The sequence below is a fragment of the Mauremys reevesii genome, linkage group 27, assembly GCF_016161935.1.
Source record: "Mauremys reevesii isolate NIE-2019 linkage group 27, ASM1616193v1, whole genome shotgun sequence".
Classification (NCBI taxonomy): domain Eukaryota; kingdom Metazoa; phylum Chordata; order Testudines; family Geoemydidae; genus Mauremys; species Mauremys reevesii.
Window position 1 is genome coordinate 8,014,594 of NC_052649.1, and position 27,218 is coordinate 8,041,811.

The window sequence follows — 27,218 nt, forward strand, 5'->3', positions numbered from 1 at the left end:
CTGGGCGTGCGCGCACCCCGACAGGCGGCGGTGGCGCGCGCGCCGCCTCACGCTGACGGGGGAGGAGCTGTACGCGGGAAAGGGGCGGGCTCGGCTCCGGCCCCGCCCCCCTCTCAGCTTTCCCCTCAGGGAGTTCTAGCGCCGGGCGGGTCCGCGGGTTCGAAGCCCGGTGGGGACTCGGGCGGGTGCGCGCGCATGTCCCCTTGCCTCAGTTTCCCTCTGTGTAAAAGGGCGCTAAGTCGGTTGGAGGGGTGTGGCTTTGCCTCACTGGCACGAGGAAGGGGCAGGTTCAGGTAGCTTGGTGGGAGGCCAAGGCGCAGTCAGTGCCCCCCAGCTCTCCTTGGTGGAGGGCAGCCAGGCACTACACCCCCTCAGTGGCTCCCGGCCTGGCAGAAGCCCCCTCCCCCATTTCTGAGCCAGCAGGTCCCTCCCCCTGAGCATCCCACCTAACGCTCCAGCCGCCCCCCTTGGCAGCAGGCCCGTGGGCCTCCCCCGGACCATGGTGCTGGCGTGCCTGAGGAAAAGTCACGCCCCACGGGGCCCTGCTCTGCTCCCCGGCATCCTCCCTGCTGGATCCACACGCGACAGAGGCAGGTAGGACTGTGCCTTCAGCGCACGGGGCCCTGGCTGCAGGGGGGCTGGACAGCAAGGTCAAGGGGGCAGGCTGGTGGGGGCTGAGGCCCTGGGCTAAGGTGAGCAGAGATCCTGGGGCTGGCTGGGATAGGCTCCTGCATCCAGAGACATCACTTCTCCTACACCTGGAACCTCTCCACCTGCAAGACACAGGCAACAGGCAGGTGGCACAGGGCTTGGTTTATTAGAACCCATTGGGTCACCGCTGAAGTAATATTACAGAAGAGACATCCCGCCCCAGTGTGATTTGATAGGGAGACCTATCTGGGAACCGCTGTCTTACAGTGTGTGTCTCATTGCTGGGGAAGCCAGTTGTGCAGACAGCAGTTGCTGTATCTGTGCCAAATGCTCCCTACCTACGGTACCCACTTGTCAAAGCTCAAGTGTACCTTTACCCATAATCTCATGCAGTTCATCAAGCCCAAGGGAAGTTTTGAACCATATTCTCCTCATTTCAATCTCTCTCTCTCTTCATTGGGGAGTTTTGCAGCATAGGGTCTTTACTAGGATGGCACAAGGCATTACTAATTTTCCTGTTTTCAGGATATACTTTATTTATAGTGCAGGTGAGTGGAGAGTTTACTTTTGTCACCGTGATTCAGTCAACTACAGCTTGTCTTACTCTAAATGACTTAATAATCCCAATGTCTAAATGCAGTGTGATACAGCACCCCAACTTTCATGCAGTGTTACTGGAGCATTTATACAAATTAAGTCCCTTAATTAAGCAAACTGCAGAAAGGCATTGATGACTTTTTTCCCCTTACATCTTAACTCTTGCTGTAAGACCTTGCCCATTCCTGCCAAGTTTATCCAGGTACTTATATATTGCCCCCTTCGCCACAGTAGCTTATCTCATACACATGACAAAAAACTGCTATGATTTTGACCATTTGCCACACATTAAGGCCTAAACTTTCAGAAGTATCTACTGATTTGGGGTCCCCAATTGGAGACACTGAGGGCCTGATCTTCAGAAGGAAAATCCAAAGAAAGAGTAGACATTACAGATTGCAGGTTACTCAGTGTTTTAAAGTATTCTATTTCCCTGCGTAAAGTAAGATTCAGAACAAACAAATCTCAAGGTGCCAGCACTGAGAAAATACAAAATCCAGCTAAAAATGATTAAAGTATTGTTTATTTAAGTTAGGTTATAATATAGAGACAAGTAGGATTATTATAGCAACTATAATTAAATGGCCCACTGAATATATATCTTGCATATGCAGATATGTAGGAGGCCAGCGATTCCTGTAAGTAATGTGGTGGCTGTGTAAATATAGAAAATGCACTACAGGTAGTTTCACAGTTTTACCAAGAGTATATGTTACAACTTTACATTTTAAATTACTACACCAGAGTTTGAATGGTATTGGCTATATCAGCAGTGGTCCCACTACACAGGATATTATTGGGCTGTGGAGGTAAACACAGAGCAAACAAAGCTGAAAAACAACCTACAAGAGAACCCCAACCCATAGCTGATGGGGAACAATATTCTTCACGTTTTGGTTCCTCCTTTTGTCAGGAAGGTTACAACTTATTTTCAAGCTAACATGTCTAGTTCTTCAAGTCAAAAGCAGCTGTGTCCATGAGCAAAACACACTCCCCTCCCCCATCTTAAAATCTTGTCAGAACACACACAAAATAAAAACAAGTAGAAAAATTAAAAGAGGCGGGGGAGAAGAGACAAAGTCCAGCTGCTTCCAAGCATGAAATACAGCAGGTAGCATATGAAATCTCACACTTTTGGTTTTATTTGCATCAGTTTCTATGCTTATAGAACAGCTGCTTTGCACAGTAGTTCTTGATTTCTATAAACCTACGGCCTTTACATTTAAGTCCCATGTGTAACGGTCTTCCATGCAGGCAACTTGCTTCTCTGATTTAAAGCAATGCTACTGGCCATCACATGGTCATGTGCTCTGGTAGAACATAGGAGATGTCATCCCACGGGTGACGGTACAGGCCTTGTTTCAGCCTCTTCTGATCCAGGTAGTGTCCTAAAATGAAAGTGATTTTTACATACAGCAATCCAAGTTTCCATTCCTCCCAGACTGACCTTGCCTTGAAACTTGTTAGGCCCCTTCCTGGCCCCACAAATGATCATTATATCCTGAAGCATGAGATCCAGTTACTCCTATTTTAGGGCATGACAACAAGCTCCAGGGGGACGAGTGAGAATCCTAACTATTATTCAAAAGCTACCCATCCAGTAGCTTTAAAAACCCAGCACTGAGAGCATCCCAGCAGATTCTCCTGGGCTGGGAGTGTGGCTGATGCACCACATGCAGTCAGGACTGGTATGAAAAATGAAGGGTTTTTTAGGAGCTGTCTTTTGGTGGTGGTGATGGGAAACATCACAATAATAGGGCTTTTGGGTGCATGTGAAACTTACCAATGAACCCCATACTTCTGCCAAGCACGAAGATGCCATTGAGGGCTCCGATGTCAATATATTCATCTGCTTCTTCCCTACAATAAAAACCAAACAATTCTTGGGCACAGGGTACTTGGTACAATGGCTCCCAGAGCAGCTCTAAACCACCTCCAATGCAAATTCAAGGCCCAGTTCTGGAAATCTTCCCCTCGCAGGAAGACCCAGGCTTCTGCAGGGCGCCTTGCCTTGCAAATGTCAGATGAAATCCTGGCCCCCATTGGATGGCAGTGGGAAAACTCGCATCACATTAATGGAATCAGGATTTTACCCTTCCTCCCCAAGTTCATACAGCAGCTAGAGAAGATACGTCAATGTTTACCGGGTGAAGGAGCCACAGTTCCTGAGCACATCAACAAAGGCGACTCCAATAAAGCCATCCACATTCAGGATAAGATTTGGTTTCTGAAGGAAGTGAAAAACGTTAACTGTTAATAACTCGCACTTATCCAGCAACTTTCATCACAAAGGGCGTTAGTATGCTTTAGAGCAGTGGTTCTCAAACTTCTGTACTGGTGACCCCTTTCACATAGCAAGCCCCTGAGTGTGACCCCCCCCCTTATACATTAAAAACACTTTTTAATATATTCAACACCATTATAAATGCTGGAGGCAAAGCAGGGTTTGGGGTAGAGGCTGACAGCTCGCGACCCCCCATGCAATAACCTTGTGACCCTGAGGGGCCCCGAGCTCCCATTTGAGAATCCCTGCTTTAGAGGCTACATGCAATAAGGGACACCCAAACTTCGTAACACAGAGGTCTAATCCGGCAATCTGCCGGAGAGCCACAGTCAATCTGAATGATGGGGACTCCCCCCTCACCATCTGCATGCGGCTCTACCCAGTTCAAGGTGGACTTCTGCCGGGACCCAGCATCTCTGCAGGCTACACCTCCTTATTACATGAGGAGCGCAGTCACAGGCTGCTCTGTAGAATGCTGTGGGCTATCATGGGCTGGCAGTCTGGCCTCTCCTGGTGTATAAAGCTCACTTCAGCCAGAGCAAATCCTGTAGCTGTGCCTGGCTCCGAGCTGGTGCTGTCTCTCTCTGGCTTGTATTAGCACCAATGCATTACTCCCTCTCCAGTTAAAACATGGAAACAGAACTCCAACAATGACCCCAAAAGATTTTTGTCTTCCAGGTATTGGAGAACAAAAATGCAGTGGGGTGTTTTACCTTGGAAGTTGTAATTTTTTCTACTTCAAGTGCATAGTCCAGTAGTGGGGTAGCAGGAAAATGCTGCTTCACGTAGTCCTTGAGAATCTGAACTCTCATGTCTGGGTTATTTATCTGCATGTTTAAGAACATATTATATTATTGGCAGTAACAGCCAGACACGCATGTAAGAGTGCACATCTTACTGTACCTATCAACTCAAATGAGCTGTTTGTTTGAAGCCAAGGTAATTAAATTTTGTCCTTATAGCTTTTTTTTCTGAAATGTACTCAATTTAGAAATTAAATCTATTTAGTTTTAAGTTTGTAAGGCCTGTGAATGGAGAAGACCAAATACTGAACTGTAAGAGATTAAAGATGTTAAGGGCTGTCAAAGTAATTGCTTAAACAATGCTGAACTACTCTCTCTACTGCTGACATATCACCCGAGTATCCAAAGACCAACTAACATGTATGTCAGTGATTTATTTTAAGGATTAGTCCAGAAACCACTTCTAAAAGTTGCCATCCTTCCTCCACTTGCTTTTTCTTCTATTCATTTTCCTCTCCCAATGAAGAAAGCCCTACTAAAACAAGGTAAGTTACTTACTGATTTGACTCTGTGTCCAATGCCCATGATCAGTTTCCCTTCTTTCTTCATCTTGTTAACAAACTCCATAGGGATAATACCACTGTCAAAGGCCTTACTGAACATCTTAGCTGCAGCATCCAACGCACCACCAAATCGGTCTCCCTGTGCCCAACATACATAAGTTGAACTCCAGCAAAGATTTCTACAGTTGCATGTTACAATAGGTACATGAACCAGATCCCCTCTCCCACAGCACCCTCCCTCCCTACAACAGGGACATTGTGAAAGCAGGATTAGACTATGCAGGAGTCCAAGATAAAGAGCCAGCTGGGATTCATTGGCCAATTGTAAACAACTAGAGATGTGACCTACCTCTAGGGACAAAAAGGCAAATAAGATTAAAAGGCCCATTTCTTGGTCACTTCTGAGGCTATGTCTACACTACTGTGGGATCAGCACTCGGGCGATAGATACACTCAGGGTCAATTTAGTGAGTCTAGCAAAGACCCGCTAAATCAATGGCACAGCGTTCTCCAGTTGACCCTGGTACTCCGCCAGGAACAAGAGGAGTAAGGTAAGTTGAGGGGAGTGTCTCCTGGTGACCCAGCGCGATGTAGACACCGAAGTAAGTCAACCTAAGCTATATCAATTCCAACTACTTTATTCACATAGCTGGAGTTGCCTAACTTACGTCGACTTACCATAGTAGTGTAGACATAGCCTGAGACTCCCAATAAAAAGGGGCCAGTTAGTGCTAATAGTGATGGTATTTTTTGTGATGTAGACAAAAAAACAAAAAACAAAAAAAAAACCCACAAAACAAACCTAGACCCAAACACATTTTACATAAAGGAACATCAAACAGCGGTTACCTTATGATCACTACCCTTCTGGGGCTGGATTTAAACCAGCCATCTAGAGATGAAAGGGTCCAATTCACACAGATATTTTCCAGTGGCTCTTAACTTGATCCAGTTTCATTAATGTATTTCCCCAGCTACTCCTCATTAGTACTGGATTCAACATAAAGCCAATGTTTTAATCAATGACAGAGTAATTAGGGGAGGACAACTGACGAGACAGTAAGCGGGGCTCAGGCTTGTCTATGGCACAGGAGTCATGCCAAGTTCTGACTTGCTGCCAGGTCACTATTGCTACAGAGCGCAAGTAAAAATCAGATTGTATAGTAAGGAGAAAAACAATGTCGCCGATGTTAAATGCTTACAATAGTGAGAAGGCCTGAAGTGAGACTGGAGACCAGGTCTTTCCCAGCTCTTGCACAGACAATGGTGTTGTGGGCTCCCGATACGGCAGGTCCGTGATCTGCTGTTACCATCAAACACATCTCAATGAAGTGACAGGCATACTTTGGTAACCTGTGGGGTGGGGGAGGGGCAGAGAGAGAGAGATGGGTAACATTACCTAATAGGAAGAAATCAACATGGACAGACAATGCATCTCATATAAGTGTGTGGATGGGAGAGAGCCTAACACAAGGGGAGAGCTAGATAGGAGATGCAGGATCATACTTAATGCTGGGTCTCAGAGCCCAGAAAGTCTCCCTGAATTATCTGAGACTGCTGGGGTGTGGGGGGGAGCTGGTTTTATACCTCTGCTTAGTGCACTCAATGCTTTGTACAGTGGTATATTTTCCACATAGTCTAATGGTTGCAGTGTTCTAGCCATCTGATCAGTGATTTAAACCCAAGGGGAGTGAATGAAACCGACTATGCAATTTCTTTTCCCCCTATGGATAGCTGTTTTGTTCTAGAATTGGCTCTCTGGGCTAAAGCCAAGATTTGAACCCAGGTTTCCACATCTGAAAGCCAAGTGTCACAGAGCCCAATCTTACAGGCTGATGGAGGCCACCTTGGACATCCACTCATACTCACTAGCATTCACTCAGTGTTAGCTGGAGTTGTCTTGGGTGTATTGGAACGAAAGAGGAATTCTGTGTAAGAATATTTTATTGTGACTATCTGTTAGTGGATGGTGTTTGAGGGAATTACTGCAAGTGACATCTCCTGCACTGCACAGCAGGGACATGATTTTCAGAGGAGGTTGCAATAAATGTGCCCAGAAAGACACGAAGAAATTCAGGTGTCTCGGGGCACCTGTCCATTTTTGTGGGCCCACCTGTTGTCCCCACCTTTGAAAATCTGGTCCCAAACTTGCATTTTCTACATCTTAACTGCAGATTATTTCCAGTTCGCATCCAGATGCCTGGCAACACCAAATCCCCTTAAATCTGGGATCATTCAGCAGGCACATTTAGTTGGCTCACCTGGTGGCCTAGTGGTTTCATTCCACATTGTTATGTGGGAAACTGAGTTCTTGTCCCATTCTTAGTTCCTTGGCCACCTGGACTGACCAGAGGTGAGAGTATTGTGCAGGAAGTGTGTCCCCCACCTCCCATCAACTGGGGGGTCAGGGAAGGAGGGGGAATATCTTTGCCATTCAGAAGGTTCCCTGCACATTGGTAACAAATTTTATAGGCTCTGCAGACAGCCCTGCCCAGTCTTTTTGTGCTGAAGGATGGAGGCCATAAAACGGGGCCAAGAGAGGGGTAACAGAACTAACGCAGAGGGATTTCCCAGTGCTCCACCATGTTTCTGGAATCCCCCCCTCCTCAAAGTCAAAGAAGCGTATGTGGTCTTCAAACTCGGATATATTCTCAGAGGGAGCAGATATTGGCAGGGTATTTCCTGTACAATAGTCTCTCCTTATTCATAAGGAAATACCAGAGTTACATCTGTGCCTAATCCCTATTAAACACAAGCTAAATTTGAAGCCAAAAGGAGTCAAGACCATCCAGAAAGCAGCCTCACCTCCTCTGAAACCAGAGCAGGCCCAGGACCCCACCAATTCCCATCTCCTCTTTGAAGACCTCGGTGATAGGCATCCCAGCATAGATCAGCTCCTGGCCCCTCTCATCACAGATGCTGGTCATGAAAGAAGCTGGTTTCCGGATCAGACCCAGCTCCTGAAGGATGGAACAGAAAGATGAGACTGATCCAATCCAGTTTAGAAATAAGGGACACCCTCCCGCCCCCGCCCCACCAAACTGTTCTGCAGATGATTACATTGATTGCTCTTTACCCAACTCCAGTACCTAAATTAAGCCAAGAGGAATCGCTTTTCTCTAGTCCAATGCCTAACAGTGACTTGCCTACATTTTTTGGGGTCATCTGCTACCTGGTATAGAAGCTACACCCCCCAATACCCAGCTCTACAGGTAATATTATGGAGCCCATGATTTAAGATCTCTGCATTATCCCAGCATCAAGACATTGCTCCATCCCATTGCATTTTGTTGGTATGATGTTGCCCCGCTAAAGTCATGAGAATCCTGGTCCCAGCATACATGCTGTTGGGAGTGAAACATCTAACACCAGATTGTCAGGTGACAAAGCCATTGGTGGCAAAATGTGGGATAACTACCTTGGCACTAATCAGTACCTATTGTAGAAGAGTCTGGGAGCCCTAATGGATAATTCCAGCAATGTATGTCAGAAGCTTTTGGTGCGTCTGCTTCACCGGATAAATCCATGAACAGCATCGGATGGCATGAGAAACATAACACTATTATGGGAGGGAAGGTATCATCTAAAATCTCCCAAACAATCTGAAATCCCAGCAAACATCCCAGCCGGCTCTCAAGTAACTGGATGGCAAGATACACAACCTACCCTTGCCCAAGAATAGTCCATTGGTACAGTGGGGGGAGGCACTTCCTGGGCCGGCTCGATCACTCCTTTGGAAACGAGATCTTCATACACAGACCTGGGCAGAGGGGGAAACAAGAGGCAGACATCAGCTCCTTTTCAGATCTCTAAGGGGACTCAGGTCAAGCAGTTCTGGTCCAAAATCTGGGAGAGACAGACAGAGAGAGAGAGACAGACAGAGAGACAGAGAGACACCTAGTATGAATAGAAGTGTTTTCACAAAGCAAGGTTATCACATCTCCCCTGCCAGTTTAGAGGTAGTACCCCAGTGGTTTCCTATCCCCTGCAAACACCACTATGTTCATGGTGCCCTGTTCATACCACTTACTGAATTACATCTCCAAGCTCATCAAAACTCCGGGGAACAAATACTCCAGCTTCTTTCAGGGCCTGGTTCTTTGCAACAGCAGTTTCAGAAGCCTGGTTGGCACAAGCCCCTGCATGGCCAAACTGCACCTATTAATGATGAGAGAAAGTACCAAGAGATCCAGTCATTTAATTGCTGATAAAGAGAGAGAAAATAGAGTCAAATATTAGATTAGAAATAGAGTCAGATATTAGACTAAAGTAACTCCACAAGCTTTAGGAAGGAAACCAGGTTGACTGGAGATGAAGAAGTGGTAATGCACATGGTCATACCAACTTTCTATTCAGCTTCATTACTTCAAGCACTGGCACAAAGACCCTGACCCTCACTTGTTAATGCTGCAAGGCACAAAGCACCATCTAATCTGGAAGCTATATTATTACAGCGTGGCTAATTACATTATTTTCCTCTACATCCCTGCCCCCAGAATTTTTACATGGAAGCTGCATCTTCCTCATTTCCCTTTCCTAAATTGATGTACAGCATTATATGCCATTAAACAGTTGCCACAGTCCAACTCAGGACATTCATGGCAATCCCTGTGTGTGCAGAATCCTTTGGGATCTTTCTGGATGAAATGTACTGCAGAAATATAGGACACTACTATCGTTTAGGATTTGTTAACTTCTACATCCATACATGCAGACTGCTAACGATGACTGTCTGGAAAAGTTAGGTTCCCTAGGTGCAATGCAAGGAAGCGACCCCTCTTCCCAAGTGTGCATATTTTACACACACACACACACACACACACACACCTCTGAAGAGAACATGGTGGCACAGGTACCAATGCACCAGCAGACAACAGGCTTAGTGATGCGGCCCTCTTTAATACCCCTGCTGATCTTGTACTCTTCTGTGCCTCCAATCTGCAAAGAGAAACAAATAGTAGCTTGCCTGGGTTCAAGCTTACGTATTTCTATAGAAGTCAGCTTTTAAAATCAGGGCAATATTTCTAAATGAATCCCCTTTTTTGCCACATCTCATACACAGAGAGCCACATGCTTGTAAAAACAAACACAAAAATATCAAGCCTCCCTTAATCTCCAGAAATAGTTTTTTTTTTTTAAATGGAAAGGACTCTGTGGGCCTATTCTGGGCTGGATGTTCCTACTTCTGTGAAGCAGTATTTAAAAAATAAAATAAAATAAAAAAAAAGGAACAGGAAAAGATTCATTTTTTTTAGCAGGAAGAGACAACTGTTACTAAGATGAACAGCCCATCTGCAATCGTTATTGGACGTTCCTATAGCTCAGTGGTCCCCAACCTTTTTTGTCTGGCAGGTGCCAGACAATGAGCCACGGAGGACCGTAGTGGCGGACGAGCATCCACCGAAATGCCACCGACAAGTGGCAACATCAATAGGCATTTCGGCGGATGCTCATGTGCCAGCCAGTACGCAGGCGCACTTAAGACACCTCAGCAGGCGCCATGGCACCCACGGGCACCGCGTTGGGGACCCCTGCTATAGCTGATTCAACTGTCTCTCAACCAACACTGTAAGAACTTCTATTATAAAGAAACAAAGTTTCCAGAGAATATTTGGCCAGTGGAGCAGATGGGTTTAACTCACCTCCCCCAGGACCACAATCATTTTCACTCCCGGTGTGTCCTGATAGCGTAATACATGGTCCATGAAAGTTGATCCAGGATATCTGGGTGGAGTAGAGGGAAAGTGAAAGGAAGTTGAGCTTTTATTTATTTTAAATTTCATACAGAATGTTTCTGAGAAGAGGAAGGTTAATTTAAAACATTTCCACAACAACTTCTAGAAGACCCATGATGTTTTTGAGTCAGGCACTGGAAGAAACAAAGACATGGTCCGTGAAGAAAAACAGTTTCCTACCTGTCTCCACCAATAGCCACACCTTCATAGACCCCATCTGTGGCTCTGGAGATTATGTTGTTGAGCTCATTGGACATTCCTCCAGAGCGGGAAACATAGGCCACGCTGCCAGGCCGGTAGAGTTTCGATGCCAGGATATTATCCAACATACCCCCCGTGTTGCCTATTTTAAAGCATCCAGGTTTGATCCCACCTACCTACAGGAAGAGAGAAGAAAGCGTCAGGCCCTTCACTAACACACATGGAAGCTGAGCACACGTCTGTAGAGCAGGCTGCTTCTCCCAGGATTTATATACATAGAAGGCAGCAATAGAATGTCTTGCTCCATAATGACCATAATGACTGGGAAAGACTCTGCGCTTTATAGTATATTACAAACAAGAATTTGAAATAGATTCTAATGTATATTTTTCCCCCGTAAGGAAAACTGATCTGAAAACAAGTATGAAGGAGTGTAGGGGCAGGAAGCATGATAGTGGATTTCTTACAGTCGCAGGCCCGATTATAGTAACCCCTTTCTTGTCAGCAGTCTTGATTAGTTTGCGTGTCAGTGCCTCTGGAATGCCTTCGGCAATGATGGCAATGGTGCGGATCTGCAACACAAGAGAGAAAACACTCACTCACTAACTTCCAGCAGTCAACAGCTTGACAAATTCTAGGGAAGGCAGCAGACAGAATTCTTTAAGGTAAGAACGTTCTATAAACACAACACTGGCCAGAGCAAGATCAAGTGTCTCTCAGAGGGCACAGCTTAGCTGTCTAGTTGTTAGTGCTGGGTACTATCTTGTGGAAGGGCCCAGTTTTCAGTCCCAGGAACAGCCTGGGATGATAGTGCTGTGAAGATGACACCAGTAGCATTGTTCAAGAGCTATCCCTGCCACTCTTCAATTAAAAACAAAAAGTAGTAGTAGTGCTATTATGTCCTGAAGCGGGGAGTCCAGTCCAATCTAGTTCTCCTCACCAGGCAGATGGGAGCTGACTCCCTATTCCACAAGCCTCAAAAATCCATCAAGACATAGCTTTGTAATACAGCACTAGGCAACGACAAGTTGTTCTACACCCTTGGTGCCCCTTCTGCAGCTCACAGGCCACTTGTAGACTCAGCTGTGTTCTTCATGGACCCCAAAACACTCTGCCAACACTGTGGTTCTAAAATATTGTCTCCCTGGTATTATTACCCTGAGCATCCTCTACTGCTTGGACCTCGGCTGATTCCTCACTCACCTGTGGAAAGTTCATGGTCTCGATAGTACTGTCATAAGCAGACCGTAGAGATGCAAAGTTGATCAGCACATCTACCTCTGGGTGCTTCCTCATGGCATCAGACATGTTCTTGAAGACAGGGATCAGGATTTCCTTGTGGCCCCAATAGAATTTCTGCTTGTGATCGCCACTATGAACACCAAGATGAGACAGACCTGATCATTCACACTGCTGCAAAGAGACATTGCTGCAGGCACAGGAATGCGTCAGCAAAACACAGTTCCCAGACACTGTCAGGTTGGCTTTTCAGATCTCAGGGGAGAGGTAAAGGTAGTAAGAGCCAATAGCAGGCAGGTGTGCAGTGTATAAAACAGAGAAGCTGGATTGATGGGACGGAGAGGGTAAAGGAAAGCAGGATCACCTAGCAATGATAAGCTCCACAGTGAAGTTAGCAAACAGGATCTCAATTCTGCCAGAAGCTGGATAGACAAAGCAAGGTAAAGAAACAATAAATAAGACATTTAGAAATGATGTGTTATGGCTATTTAACAAATACAAGTCAGAAGGACTAGGGAATTGGAAGAGAGCACATGGCACCGACATCCTCATGCCCGAGAAACACAGTGGCAGAGTGAGGGTCAGCTGAATTTCCTTTTCATGAAAGGGGGATTTTACCCAGACACATCAAGGAGATGCACCCTAGTAAAAGCTTCATTCATAGATGTCATTCTCTGAAGTCAAGAGAGATTGTGCAGCTGGAATCAGATTGCTGAACCGAGTGGTTCTGATCATGCTTGGGTGTTAAAGATCCTGAGCGTCCTGGCCAAATTCCACCTCTAGCCATTACATTTTGCCAACCTAAATTCCCCCTGCAGACTCAGTTAAGTACAGGATACATCTTCATTTCTGGTCTTAAACTTGGCAGCTGTTACGAGGAAGCAGCAATGTGGCAGCAAAGTCCCAAGTGGCTGCATTTCAGCAGAAAGTGAAGCTCTGCCTGCATTTAGAGTGTGTAAAGTGCTTCTCACCCAGAAGGGATTCCAGAGATGCAATCCTCATGATCAAAGTCTAAAACTAACGCTGTGGAGTGTTTGATTGACAAGGGGCGGAGGAGGAATTCACTGAAGGACAGTGATACTTAATCCTCATATCTCAGATTCATAGAAGAAAAAAACAAAACAACAACAAAAAAACAAAAAAACCCAGCAGCAAACAAGTAACAACCCTTAAGGGAGCCACTGTCTAAATTTCTCAGACAAACAGATCAACAGCCACTCTCATTCTCCTCCTTGCCACCCACCCTGTTCAGTGAAGAGTTTCCTTCACATCTCCCTCCCTCCCTCAGGGAGGGAGCCTCTCCTAGATGCAATTCCGTAGGATGACTCAGCAGCTTAGGCAGCATGTCCGCACCATGCACCAGAAAAGCCACATCCTGCAGGGAGCCAGGCACATGCAGCGCAATTGACAGAGATTAAACAAACTCTGCAGGATTAAATATCATGATTACATCCAAAAGTCCCAATGAGGACTGGGACTCCATTGTGCCAGGTAGTGTACAAATATAGCTGGGAGAGTCTCTGGTCCAGAGAGTTTAAGCTATACAAGATGCAAAATGACCAAGGCAATGTCTGGCACTTTCAGTTCGACTGGTGAAGCAGGCTGAAGGATCCCAGGAAATTTTAAACAAATTGTGGATGCTGGATTCAACACTAAAGTCAAGGGATTAAAAAAGAAAATAATAAATAAGGCACTAAGTGTTCATGATGTCAGGCTAAAGGAACTGCACTCTCCCTGCCCCAAAGAAAACTTAAAGGAGACAAATAGCCACACTCAAAGACAGGATCCTAGGCTAGATGGACCAGTAGTCTCATATATAGTGTGGTAATTCCTACATTCCAGTGTTGTGTGGCCATTATACTTTTGGGAATTATTTGAAAGAGAGAGATGGGACCTGGCAAACATGAACCGTGGGGTTGTTCCAAGCTATTTCACAGAGACAGCGTACAGTCAGGAGTGGCAAGGAAGCAGTTGGGAGAACAGCTCAGCTGGCAGGTCGGAGGGTAGGAGAATGTATCATCATAGATATAGGATGGGATGGAGGTGGGCAGAGACTTGAGAAATAAAAGGGAGCTTGAAGGGGAGAAAGCCAGTGGACAGATCTGAGAAGGGAGATAAGGGAAGTGAGGAAAACTACCTGGTGGATACAGGACACTTACGTGAATGGATAAACCATGGCAGTGACCGAAGGCTCATCCCTGGAGCAGATATAATCAAAGTCCAGCATGCCCTGCACAGCTCGTGTCTGCATCCCCCAAACGATAGCTTTGGTGTGACAGCTGAACAGGGTTGTGGCTTTACCTATACGAGGAAAAGACACACCACCCCCCACTTATAAATCTGTGCCAAAAAGCTGTAATGCAGTACTTTATACATTCAGTGACTTCCCCCACTCCAAACCCACTGGCTGCATTGCAGGAAGTAGCAGACACCTCATCCAAGAGAAAGATGAAACTGCAGCTGAAGCAGCCTTTCCAAGAGTTTTCAATATAATAGCCACACGTCAGTTTCACAAACAGGGGAGGGGGGAGGAGGGAAAACTGCTTCCTTCTCCCATCCCCCCGAATATACCAGCCTTCCCCCCAAGCTGGATGTATAGATTTATTCTACGGAGCTGAAGAGAGCTCAAATGCATCATTCTGACACCCATATTTTGCATGTGCCCTGTGACCTAGTAGGACCACAGGGGCTTGATTTCCCATTGATTGAGTTTTCCAAGTGGGAGAGCAGGAAATGGGGAGAAAAAAATCACAAAACAAGGAACAAAGAAAGTAAAAGGAGCTTCACAAAACTCAGCCTGTGGTTTCAGTTCTCTTTGGAGATGAGAATCCAACAGGTGACTGACTGCCCCAGGAATGTAAAGGTACCACAGAACCCGGCTTCTGAGACCACACTCACTGAAAAGGCAGCTCTGTAGCTAGTGAGGATGGACTCTTTACTAAAAGTGACATTTTGGGTTCCTCAACTACCTCCAAACTAAAAGTCTAAAGATTCTTCCTCAGCTGCAGAGCCTGACAGAATCCTTAATGCTATTTATCTGCATTATAAGACACCACCCTGCTCCTTTTGTTAAATTCACAATTTTTCCCATCCCCGTGAGTATATGGACTGCTAATTCAGACTGGTTGCTCTTAGCTCACATCTCAAAACAATTCTCGTCCGAAAACATCAAATAAAAAAAATCCTTAGCATTTGTGTCTTTATACTTCTCCAGGATACTCCAGGAGGCGTCATTACCCCCATTTATAAAACAGGGACAGAGGCCCAGAGAGCTAGTGTGACTTAGTTGAGGCCACACAACGAGGCAGCAACAGAGCCAGAATTAGAACTCTTAGAACTCCGCCATCTTTGCTGTCACTGCCATGAGACAGTGGAGCTAGGCCCCGGTGCCTTATTAGGGCAATCGTTTCAGTTAGCCCTGATCAAGCAGCCCATCCTCATTCAGCAAAGGGCTTCAGAACATGCTCAGGTCCCATGACTTCAGTAGGAACTAAGCCCATGCTTAAATGTGAAGCCACCACAACTTGGGGTTGATCCAAAGACTTTCCTCTGCGCTTTGCATGAATCACAAAACACAGACAGATGCTATTTGCATTACTATGCACCCGTTTAAGCATACAAATAAAATGTGTTTTTTAAAACACACTAGTACCTGACTCTCAGTAAAATAAACATCAAAATCTTCCTAATAATATCTGGGTTTTTAAGAAAATCAAACCTTTTGCAGTGTGCCTGAGTTAAACCAGGCAACTGATCATTCATTCAAATCTTCCCTCTAATGAGCTCTCTTCTTTTGGCCTGAAATGTGTCCCCACTCTGCTCCCTATCCCATAAGACGACTGCCCATGGAACAAATGAGTGTCAGATCTGCATTTCAAAACAGCTGAGAAGTTAGAATGGTGCTGTGCTACATATGCTGCATGAGGGAGGGGAGGGGAAGAGGTGCGGAACCAGACAACACTGCAAACTTTTGGAGAGAGAAAATGGGAGCGTGGGGAGCGGGAGGGGGAAAAAATAAAGTCAGCTGTCAGCAAGGCGAGACACATTCAGCTGGTCACACGTGTCCTACCTTGCACAGGTCTTGAAGCTGGGGCTGAATCTGTTAAAGAGAGAATCACCAATGCAACAATATGACACAACTGATGGAACAAAGAACTCTGGCTGTTGTCAGCCCTGACAGCCCATCAGGGTGCCTGGTGAGTTGGTTAGATTGTGCCCTCCCTGCCCCACAGAGTTTTTTCCATGAACAACCACCTCTGAAAAGCAAGAGGGCACAATAGATGGAGTGTTTTAAAAATACAGAGGAAAATAAGCATATTAACAAAAAATGGCTAGGTTGCCCCAATACTGTAAGACATTATACCAATGCAACCGAGCAGCTCCAAAGAACTGAAGTGAAAACATCTGCCTTCCAGATAACTGGATATCAAACTTGTAATTTCACCACCCAAGAATTTTTGCTCAGCCCAATGTGGATATATTTCAGGCTCAAGCAGCGCAGTCCTCGGCATTGTAAGACACATAACACTCTCCACAATCCACTCAATTGTCAACCTCTTTGCTAAGACTGTCAACAGAATTTCCAGCTAGTACTAACTATGATAGCAGTCCTGGCTCTTGTGATCTGGCCTACTAGGAACAGGACTTAGTCTCACCAAAATCATTCACTTTTCTGCACATATATAGCAAGGTCAGCATCTCCTTCAAATTGGAGGAAGAAAACCAAGAATCTGACTGTCTTCCACAAACACCTCTCCCTACCCCCAATTCTGCCATCAGCTTCCTTCTCTGCAGAAGTTTCTCACAAGTACATCCAAAACTACAGTGTCAAGCCAGAGACATTTCCCAGCTATCTGAATTAAGAAATCATGAATCTGATATCATGGGTTTTCATTATGTTTTTCCAAGAGGTAGGCCATGACCTCTATTGCACTAGCAAGGTTTTCAACAAAACACCAAAATAGCATTAGTCCGGGAAGATCCACATGCAGGGAATGTCTGTCTAGGTACTTATGTGGCCTCCAACAGCCAACTATCAGAGCACGTCCAAAACCAGAAAAACAAAAACAAAACCCAACCCCAACCAACCTGGAGAATATTCTACCTCTTGGCTACATCTGTGTAACATGAGTTGAGAAATCCAGCTCTCTCAGCTTTAGCTTTTTCCCCTGGAGGACACATCCTGAGTCAAAAGACAACTCTGACTCATCTTTTATAATCTAGTGGGACTCCAAGTGACAACTATTAAAAAACAGCTACATCCAAGTTACAGCAAGATTCTTGCTCATTATCTACAAATATGGGAAGTGAAGACTGTCCCCCCGCTATGCCAGGCTGGAAAGTGGTGGAGGGGAAGGGTAGGCACTGGGACTCACTCCTGCAACAACTGGCAGCCAGAGAAGGTGGGTGGGGGTGGTGAGAAAGCAATGCTGTTAACGGTCCATCAGAACCCCGGGCTTACCAGGAGGTGTCATGGGCTTCGCTTTCTTGGCTGGAGCAATCCCATCAGGTTTGCACTCAGAAAAAGAGGCAGTTCTGCTTGGTGCTGGTGTCTGAAAGAGAACCCAGGAGCAGGGTCAGCAAAAGATGACACTGCAGAATGGGGCTTCCTGATGAACTTCTTCTTGAGGGCTAGCAACTGACTTTGGCAGTGTGTATCCTCCAAAGAAAATGGAAGAAAATTAATTTTGGAAACAAATGTTTCAGATGTCACACTCCCCCTCCCCCACAGGGTAGTGAGGGGCTGTGTTTCTAAGTGGTGGATTCACCCCAGCTGCAAGACCACCCACTGGAGCTGGTGATTTTTGGTGCTGAAAATCACATTCCTGTGTTTGAGATATTGCTGATTTGCTGCAGAAGTGAGTTTGATATTAGAAGGATTCACTGCAAGATTGGCCAGACGGGTGGAAACAGGCACAAACCTTGTTCTAATGCCAGGACTCCATGGGCTGTTAAAACCCCACACATCTGGAAGTCTGGGTTAGACTGTTTCCCAAGAGGTAATGCCACATTTTTAAGTAGTAGTTTTTATTGGGTTGTATTAGAGGCTTGCAAAAAAAGGGTCAAGGAAGTGACACCAGATGTGAAATAGTTTGTATTGGTAGGAGCCTCATCTAAAGCCCAGTGAAGTCACTGGGAGTTTTTCCATTGACTTCAAGTGGGCTTTGGATCATATCCTACATTATGGCAGGCAAAAAGATTCATATTGCACATAGTGTCACTTTTCACATAGATATCTGTAATTCTTTTAATACTGGATTTAAACCATAAAATAAATTAAAGTCAGAGCATGGATGTACAGTGAGACAGCCTACTCCAGTTTACTGAGCATTGCAGAGTGTTTTTACTGTGTATTAAGCTTCCCTGGCAATGTTCTCAGGCCTGAAAGACAAAAAGCACCTCAGTCCAAGAGAAGAAGTTGTAACCAACACATTTCCTCTGTTAAGAGAGAACCAACCCCCTGTGCTTAAAGGAATGAGATATGAGTTAGCTAAACATGAATTTAATCATGATTGCTCCTGCCAGGATTTTCCTGGGAAGAGATTTACTTTTGGTGTTGGCCAGATCGTGCTGTACAGATTACAATAAGTTGTAGCCAAAAGTGTTTCAAGCACAGCCTGGATATGGCCTAGGAGAGCAACAGCAAGGGGACAGCCAGCCCTGAAAGTCTTATGGCATTAAGCCTGACCAGTCCATAGAGGAAAGTCCCCTGCAAGAAGCGTCCATTGGACTCTGGGGGATTAGAACCCTGCTGTCATTATTCTTCTCACTATTTTCTAAGAAAGGTTTCTTCACACAGAGCAAAACAAAGAAGATCCCTGTGGCTGGAAGACTCACAGAACAGCTACCACTGGCATTGAGGAGGAAGTTGGCAGTGTGGGCTGCTGCAGGAGGCTGATTAGGGATAGGTCGCTGGCCGAGTGCCATGCCTACAATGGCTGTCATGTGGGTCTCTGTCCCAAAGACATGGATCGGGATCCCAGTGGTTTTTCCTGCAAACAAGCATACACAAAACCCGGTCAGGCTTGGGGAAAAGACCCAAGTGATTCTCCAATGAGGCCCCATGTCAAAGTTTGAAGAAAGAGCAACAGAAACAAGAAAAACGACAACAACAAAGTAAATGAAGCTTAAGTGGTTGGTTGAGTTTCCTTACCCACTTCACCCATGACGCGCAACCCTTCCTGGTAGTTAGGGCCTCCTCGCCGTACAAAGATCCTCACGCCATGCTCTTGCAAAGGGCCCTGGTAATCCTTAATGGCTTTCACAATGCCCTAAAACAGAACATATGGGTGTCTGCTAGTGGAGAGAGGTCCTCTCTCTCCCGCCTTCCACATCCCTCTTGGAATTCAGAACACCTCCTCCTGCTTTATACTCTTTGAAAACCACGTTCACGGTTGTATTGGATCAGAGCCCATCAGACACTCTCCATAACTGGCCAGAAGGGGACACTCTTGAACACCTTCCCAAGTGGCTTGTTTCTGTGGTGTCCTGTCAATCCTGTCTATGCTGGGGCATGAGACTGGGGATTGAACTAGGGTCTAATGCGCTATGGTGCAGAGCATTAATCCTGAACCCCTGCCAGCCCAGGGAGCGAGAGACTAGGTATCACACCTGGGTCCTCTGTGCAGCCTTTCCTTCACTCTGCTGAGTGACTTAAATACTCTTGGAAATAGTACTGCATAAGCAATGCAAGAATCACATCATGCAGCCTCCCTCCAACACATATTCCAACCCCAGTTGAGACCGACAGTGTCTGTGGAACAGAGGGAAATTCACTCAGCCCTTAGCCTCTCTGCTGAGACTGCCAAAAAGGAGACCAGTTGGGAGTATGGATGTGTGTTGATGATACCCAACAGGATACATTTCCTTGTGTTTCAGAATCATAGGTTACCTTAAAGGTGGCTGCCACGTTGGTGAAGTTAGCAATGCTGCCTCCAATTATCAGGATTTTGCCTTTGGGAAAAAGAGGAGAACAACAAACAGCTGTTAGAACACTGGCACAACACACTCTTAAGTGTTAAGCTGCTTAGGAGGCGGCAGAGACAGTCAAAGGGTCTCTCAGTTTTGGATGCTAGCCACAGCTCTGTACAGAACGGCTAGCCAGACTCTGGGAGATGTTTGATAAGAAGTGGGATTTGTGCCTGCAATAGCAAAGCAAAAAGTTTTCTGATAAGAGCTGGAGAGTCCACACTTATGTCATTTACCATTCCAAAGATATTGGCTTTTGTCATCTCTAACTTTCATGGGAGGAGACCCATTAGGTGCCAATCATCCATCCTAACAGGCCACAATAAGACACTGTCTAATGGTTTGAACATTCCACGTGCTGGAGCTTCTACTGCTTGCTTTGGGAGGCTATGCCACACCTCCAAACACGATAGCAGCTCAAATCCATTCAGTGTTTTTGCTGCTACAACTGTATAGCTGATCTCCTTAGACTGCTCTGGAAGAGTTCCTGTAACAGATCTGACTGCAATCTCTAGAGTCCAAATCCCAGATGCGCTTTCTTACCCTCTTGGTGCTTCTCCCGAGTCATGAGGGAGAGAATGGTCTTTGCATAGTCGTATGTCTGCTGCTCACTAGGGGCTCCAGAGTATTCCCCATAGTTTGCCAGTTCATTTACACCCCCCAGGTCACAAATGGTGTCACTGTAAGGAAGACACAAAAGATCACTTGGAAATGCTAAATATTCTTCGAAGGCACTTCACAAGCCCTAATAAAACTTCACGAACGCTCTGGTGGAGGAAGCAGGGGTAGAGGTGGTGGTCAGAAGGAGTTTGAGTGGCCAGAGTATTTCCTGAAAACAAAGATGCTTTCCACATGATTAATCCCGAATACATTTCCCAGAGGTGAGGGGAAGGCCTTTGAGATACAAGGCTCGGGGACAGAAGACCAGACAAAACAAAATAAACCAATGACCACTACGAGGGAGTCACTGCTTTAAACATCTCTACTCAGGCCCTACACCACCGGCACTCCCAGCTATCTCCGTGACACCACTGATCTCCTGAGGAAACTACAATGCATTGGTGACCTTCCAGAAAACACCATCCTAGCCACCATGGATGTAGAGGCTCTCTACACCAACATCCCACGCCCAGATGGAATACAAGCTGTCAGGAACAGTATCCCTGATGATGCCACAGCACAACTGGTTGCTGAGCTCTGTGACTTTATCCTCACACACAATTATTTCAAATTTGATGACAATATATACCTCCAGACCAGTGGCACCACTATGGGCACCCGCATGGCCCCACAATATGCCAACATTTTTATGGCTGACCTGGAACAATGCTTCCTCAGCTCTCGTCCACTCACGCTCCTTCTCTACCTACGCTACATTGATGACATCATCATCTGGACCCATTGGAAGGAAACCCTGGAAAAATTCCACCACGATTTCAACAGCTTCCACCCCACCATCAACCTCAGCCTGGACCAATCTACACGGGAGGTCCACTTCCTAGACACCATGGTACAAATAAGTGACGGTCACGTTACCACCACCCTATACTGAAAACCCACTGACCGCTATGCCTACCTTCATGCCTCCGGCTTCCATCCCGGACACACCACACAATCCATTGTCTACAGCCAAGCACTGAGATACAACCGCATCTACTCCAACCCCTCAGACAGAGACCAACACCTACAAAATCTTCATCAAGCATTCTCAAAACTACAATACCCACATGAGGAAATAAGGAAACAGATCAACAGAGCCAGACGTGTACCCAGAAGCCTCCTACTGCAAGACAAGCCCAAGAAAGAAACCAACAGAACTCCACTGGCCATCACACACAGTCCCCAGCTAAAACCTCTCCAACGCAGCATCAGTGATCTACAACCCATCCTGGACAACGATCCCTCACTTTCACAGACCTTAGGTGGCAGGCCAGTCCTCGCCCACAGACAACCCACCAACCTGAAACATATTCTCACCAGCAACTACACACTGGACCATGGTAACTCTAACTCAGGAACCAATCGATGCAACAAACCTCGATGCCAACTCTGCCCACATATCTACACCAGCGACACCATCACAGGACCTAAACAGATCAGCCACACCATCACCGGTTCATTCACCTGCACGTCCACCAATATAATATACACCATCATATGCCAGCAATGCCCCTCTGCTATGTACATCGGCCAAACTGGACAGTCTCTACGTAAAAGGATAAATGGACTCAAATCAGATATTAAGAATGGCAATATACAAAAACCTGTAGGAGAACACTTCAGTCTCCCTGGACACACAATAGCAGATTTAAAGGTAGCCATCCTGCAGCAAAAAAAACTTCAGGACCAGACTCCAAAGAGAAACTGCTCAGCTTCAGTTCATCTGCAAATTTGACACCATCAGCTCAGGATTAAACAAAGACTGAATGGTTAGCCAACTACAAAAGCTGTTTCTCCTCCCTTGGTGTTCATACCTCAACTGCTAGAAGAGGGCCTCATCCTCCCTGACTGAACGAACCTCGCTATCTCTAGCCTGATTCTTGCTTGCATGTTTATACCTGCCCCTGGAAATTTCCACTACATGCATCCAATGAAGTGGGTATTCACCCACGAAAGCTCATACTCCAATATGTTTGTTAGTCTATAAGGTGCCACAGGACTCTTTGCCGCTTTTACAGATCCAGACTAACACGGCTACCCCTCTGATGCTTTAAACATAACATTCAACTAGCTTCTTCCCTTCCAAAATGCAGAGAAAATCTACTTCACAACCAGGCAGAGGTCAGAAAAGCCCTAGCAGAGCCTGAGAGGTGCTGGAGGCTCCTCAGCGAAGTCTGGGAGTGTGCTAGAGACTGCCTCAGCCAAGACTGCATTCTTCAAACTGGAGATGGGAAGAGAGGTTTTGAAGAAGGCCACAGGGAGGTGCTGGGGGGAGTCCTTTAAGTTGGGCTTGGATTCCTCTCCTGAGAGCACTGCTTAAAGCCTGCTTTATAGGTTTACCCACCTCCCAGAATTGTATTCAGTACTGTAACAAGGACACAAACATATTGCACCCTGGAAGAGGGTGCCTCATGGCAGCTGGTCCTAGTTCTAAACAGGACCCAAATACAGCTGGTCAGGAGTTTTTCAACAAAACTTTTTTCCACTGGAAAATGTTAATTCCACTAAAAGTTTCGGTTTTGATGAAATGCATCAGTTTCAACTAAGTTTTTGTCAGGAAGGTTTCTCAGGTCCAGGATGAAATTTCTGATCAAAATAAGAAAGAAAGAAAGAAACCTACCCCAGAATAGCCAATAGCACAGGGTTAGGCACTCACTTGTGATTTGGGAGACCCAGCTTTAATTCCCTCATCTCACTCAGGCAGACTGGACACTTGAGTATGGGTCTCCCAGATCTCAAATGAGTGCCCTAACTACAGGGCTATTGGCTACTCTGAGGTGTGTCTCAAACTTTTTTGTGAAAAAAAATGAGACAGGCCTTGGTTATAAAAAACAACATTTTTCATGAAACAGAATTCTTGTTTTGTAGCCACCCCTACTCCCAAGCACACATGGCTTGGGAGCTGCTGCACTAGGAAAACTCCCTTTTCCAAAAGCTGCATCAATTATTTTCCACTGGCAGCTCTCTGGGGTTAGAGTCCTCTGCCCCCTATAGAAACATGTGCTTGGTACCTGTAGACCACAGATGCCCCTCCTCCAGCCACCATAGTCCAGATCCTCCCCTTGGGGTTGAGAAGAGTCAGTTTCAAGCTGGCTCCGCTCTTTGCGTCCAGATCAGCGATATAGGCTTCCTGCAGACAGACAAGCACAAATGTTTTGGAAGGTGACTGCACTCTCCTTGTGGAGCAGGCTGGGTTAGGGAAACTGGGCCTGATTTCCAGAGGTGCCGAGCCCCTGCAGCTCACCTTGACTTAAACTGAAATTGTGGGTGCTCAGAACTTCGGAAAGTCAGGCCCACCACATATGTCCTAGTGCCTTTTAATTCTTGTTGTTGGACACCAGGCTACAGTTAGTAACCTACTTTGGCAACACCCCATCTATTTGTATTTCTAGCCAGAAGCCTAGAAATCAGAAGTGGAAGAGAGCTACTCAGTCTCATCTAACCCCATCCCCGCAGAGGCAGGGCAGGGCTGTTCTCCTGGGCCTTGTCCAGTCCCTGCAGATGGGGCTTACACCACTTCCCTTGGAGGGACAACATCAGAGGGTAAAAGATCTCACCACTGACCAATGTGAAACAAATTAAAATTCCTGCCTGTGAAAATTGTCAACCCCAACCATCTCCACTGTCATCTGGTTACTGGACAGCATGTTCCTCCTTACCAAGTAGGAGTTAAGACCGCCCATGTGTAGGTAAAGAGCCTTTGGGAGAATCATGCAGAGCCAGTTATAATTTGACAGGGCTGCACTGCGATTTAAATTTCTGTCTGTATTTGTTCTGTCACTTCAAGATGGGAATTTTACTTTGCTGCCCATGCTCAATTTTGAAAGCTCCCAGGCTCCATGCCCCCACATGCCTCAATTGCAAGAAAGTTTCCACAAACAGTCCTTTATGCCGAACTCCACTGTATCCAAAAATCTCTCTGCTGACCTTTGATGATGTTAAGTAGGGGAAGGGTGGTATCAAAACACCCTTAGTTATAAACTTTCTAACTAAACTGCAGCCAGAGATCTAATCACAGACAAGAGTCATCATTTGGCTCACCGTTGTGTTCTTTTACCATCACAACAGGCAGGCACGCTAAGCACTGTAATGGGAGCTCATTAACATTCTCAATGAGCATAGAGACGTAATAACCTTCAGAGTGACTTGCAGGGGGATGATTCAGAAAGGCTGAAATTAAACGAATCCATTAAAGAGCAAATTGAATTAAGTGTTGGCACCCAGCAAGCTACATGGCAGGGGAAATATCTAAATGGATTTCTTGGCCATATTACAAAAAATCTTTCCCAAATTAAGCATCGTTAGGATTATTAAAATGAATGGTCTGAACAACAGACAGGTCTTCCAGAAATGCCAGGCCAAGCATCTGAAAGAAGTTTTTGCATAATTAGTGAGTGCATCACACCCAGCAATCTCGGATGCTGCTGGAAACCTCTATAAATGGGGTGGGATTTTTAGAAGTGCCTAGGTAACTTCGGAGCACAAGTTCTGTTGACTTCCAATGACATTTGTATTCTTAAGGTACCTTAAAAATCCTACCCAATTTTTTCCTGTTCTTGACTTTGCAGACCAGCAACTGGTTTCAGATGTAATATTTTATTTCAAAGTCTGATAAAGGAAAATTCTCTTCTTGGATCAACACATCAGACTTCAGCCCAGACAGAGATTTTACACAAGTTCCAACTCCTGAGAGAGTGAGTGTGTGTGAGATAAACAGAAATGCTGAGTGACCATTGACTCTAGAAGCACCATAAGCATGATATGGCACAGCAATCAGCTATGGTTAGCCAATATGGCAGGGGCTGCCCTTTCAACACAGACAACACTTGCACACTATTAACACACACAAAAACCCCACCACACACAGTAGCATACCTGCCATTTAATTCAATGCAGTTATATTTGATCCTCCAGTTAATAAGGAAGGTAAAAATTCTAAATGAGAGAGAAGAGAAGAGCCCAAGGAAGATCCATGTAGTGATGAAAAATGGCTACAGCAAGGAGTACTGTTACTGGCATTATGTGAATAACAATGTAAGCACTACCATGAGCTATGGTCCACATCTAGTGCTTACCAGGTCAGCTTTCTCAGCAACATGAACTGTGGTGACAGGGCTGTATAAGAAAGGAAAGCCCCATCTGTGTCATGCACACTTTGACCTATGTATATGGAGAATGATTTCTCGTTAACTGTGCAACAGTGGATTCTTTACTTGCCTCTGGATAAGCCTCTCTGCCAAAGGGAGGGGGGAACTCCACATCCCCCCATTTCACTTTGCAGATGTAGTCAGCTGTAGCGTCAATCTTTGCAGCCAAATCCAGAACATAGACGCCATCTTTAGTCACGACTGTTTTAAGAGATTCACCAGAGTTAGTTTTTTGCTTGTACAGCCTTATGCATGGATTAACTATATGGATTCCCCACTAGCTGGATATTTTGTGATGCTTTCTATATTAGAACGGGGGCCTGTTTAGTTTTTTCTTTATATTACTGACTTTTGGTGAAGGTCACCTCTATACAGAGAGCCATCCCAGGGTCTATACCCACTAAGTCCCCCCCTTTTTGGGGGGGGAGGGAGAAGGGTCTAATTCACGGCAAATGGACACCACAAAATTCTGAGTGTCTGTTTGATACATATAGACCACTTTGTCACTGATGGGTGCAAGTTACTCATTAGGAACACACATTAGTACACCAAAACCTACAACAGAGAATTTTAAAAACCTGTATGAAAACTGCAGTCTGCTTGCACAAAATTTACCATGCAGGGATCTTTCCATTGCTTTCTTTACACCATTCAGAGTATTCTATAGCCAAACCAGGCCAATTACATCACTAGAGACATCTTCTGAAAATGATCTGATTTCCTCCTGTGTAGGGCCTCAACTTTACCCAAGATTCACCCAGCATAACTTTCTATTTGCCTCAGACAGTTATACTGCTACAAACTAACACATGCAGTATACAGTCTATTTTAGAGATATATAATTAACTAGTCATAGAAAGCCTATGAAATTTTTGGATCACTTTTGCTTAGGTATTACTTTGACCTGTATATAATGTGGAAGGATGAACAAAATATCACTGTTAAACAAACAAAGCAACCCTGCAGCGATTCTTCTACCCTCTCCCCAAAACATCAGAGTTACCTAGTGGATTTATCTCCAGGTATGTGAAATACAAGTCTTCGTAAAGGTTGAAAAGGCCAGATATGAAGCTAGCCAGGACACTGCACAAAAATTAAAATACATAAATTCATTAGAGCAGGTAGATACACAACTGATACAGACGAGCCTGTCCCAGTTCCTTTATCATCTTTGTCTGTGGAGAAGCTACCGCCTATCAATTTATTTCATTCTCATGGGAAGATGTCTGGGAGATGACTCAGAGTTCAGGACCTGGATGACTCAACTTAAACCCCCACTAAAAAAAAAAACCTGCCGAGAAAATGTTATCTCAAGACTGTCATCGGATGTTTCCATCTGGTTTAATCTCATTAGGAGTGAACAAGAGTGGATCTAGGAGCCTGATGAGGTGCATCTCAAAAGGCGGCCTTCAGCAATTATTGTGTTCCCA

At 45.5% G+C, this 27,218-nt stretch overlaps 1 protein-coding gene across 5 annotated transcripts in view; it reads right to left on the bottom strand.

The window, feature by feature from the left end:
- Window positions 1-1,749: 1,749 nt before the first annotated feature.
- ACLY (ATP citrate lyase) overlaps window positions 1,750-27,218 on the bottom strand; it is a 47,223-nt gene continuing 21,754 nt past the window's right edge. For 4 of the 5 annotated variants that reach the window (XM_039516660.1, XM_039516661.1, XM_039516662.1 and 1 more), the window contains 24 exons: window positions 26,792-26,871; window positions 25,859-25,989; window positions 23,653-23,771; window positions 20,525-20,661; window positions 19,905-19,966; window positions 19,167-19,284; window positions 18,851-19,005; window positions 17,475-17,565; window positions 16,083-16,112; window positions 14,173-14,314; window positions 11,978-12,146; window positions 11,242-11,346; window positions 10,754-10,950; window positions 10,481-10,562; window positions 9,666-9,776; window positions 8,869-8,996; window positions 8,505-8,598; window positions 7,644-7,798; window positions 6,041-6,191; window positions 4,834-4,977; window positions 4,246-4,359; window positions 3,393-3,475; window positions 3,032-3,108; window positions 1,750-2,636 (listed from right to left, as the gene is read on the bottom strand). In XM_039516660.1, the coding sequence (XP_039372594.1) occupies window positions 2,542-2,636; window positions 3,032-3,108; window positions 3,393-3,475; window positions 4,246-4,359; window positions 4,834-4,977; window positions 6,041-6,191; window positions 7,644-7,798; window positions 8,505-8,598; window positions 8,869-8,996; window positions 9,666-9,776; window positions 10,481-10,562; window positions 10,754-10,950; window positions 11,242-11,346; window positions 11,978-12,146; window positions 14,173-14,314; window positions 16,083-16,112; window positions 17,475-17,565; window positions 18,851-19,005; window positions 19,167-19,284; window positions 19,905-19,966; window positions 20,525-20,661; window positions 23,653-23,771; window positions 25,859-25,989; window positions 26,792-26,871 (2,770 nt within the window). In that variant the 3' untranslated portion in view covers window positions 1,750-2,541. The remainder of the gene's footprint in view (window positions 2,637-3,031; window positions 3,109-3,392; window positions 3,476-4,245; window positions 4,360-4,833; window positions 4,978-6,040; window positions 6,192-7,643; window positions 7,799-8,504; window positions 8,599-8,868; window positions 8,997-9,665; window positions 9,777-10,480; window positions 10,563-10,753; window positions 10,951-11,241; window positions 11,347-11,977; window positions 12,147-14,172; window positions 14,315-16,082; window positions 16,113-17,474; window positions 17,566-18,850; window positions 19,006-19,166; window positions 19,285-19,904; window positions 19,967-20,524; window positions 20,662-23,652; window positions 23,772-25,858; window positions 25,990-26,791; window positions 26,872-27,218) is intronic. The other variant, XM_039516663.1, reaches the window with a different exon arrangement.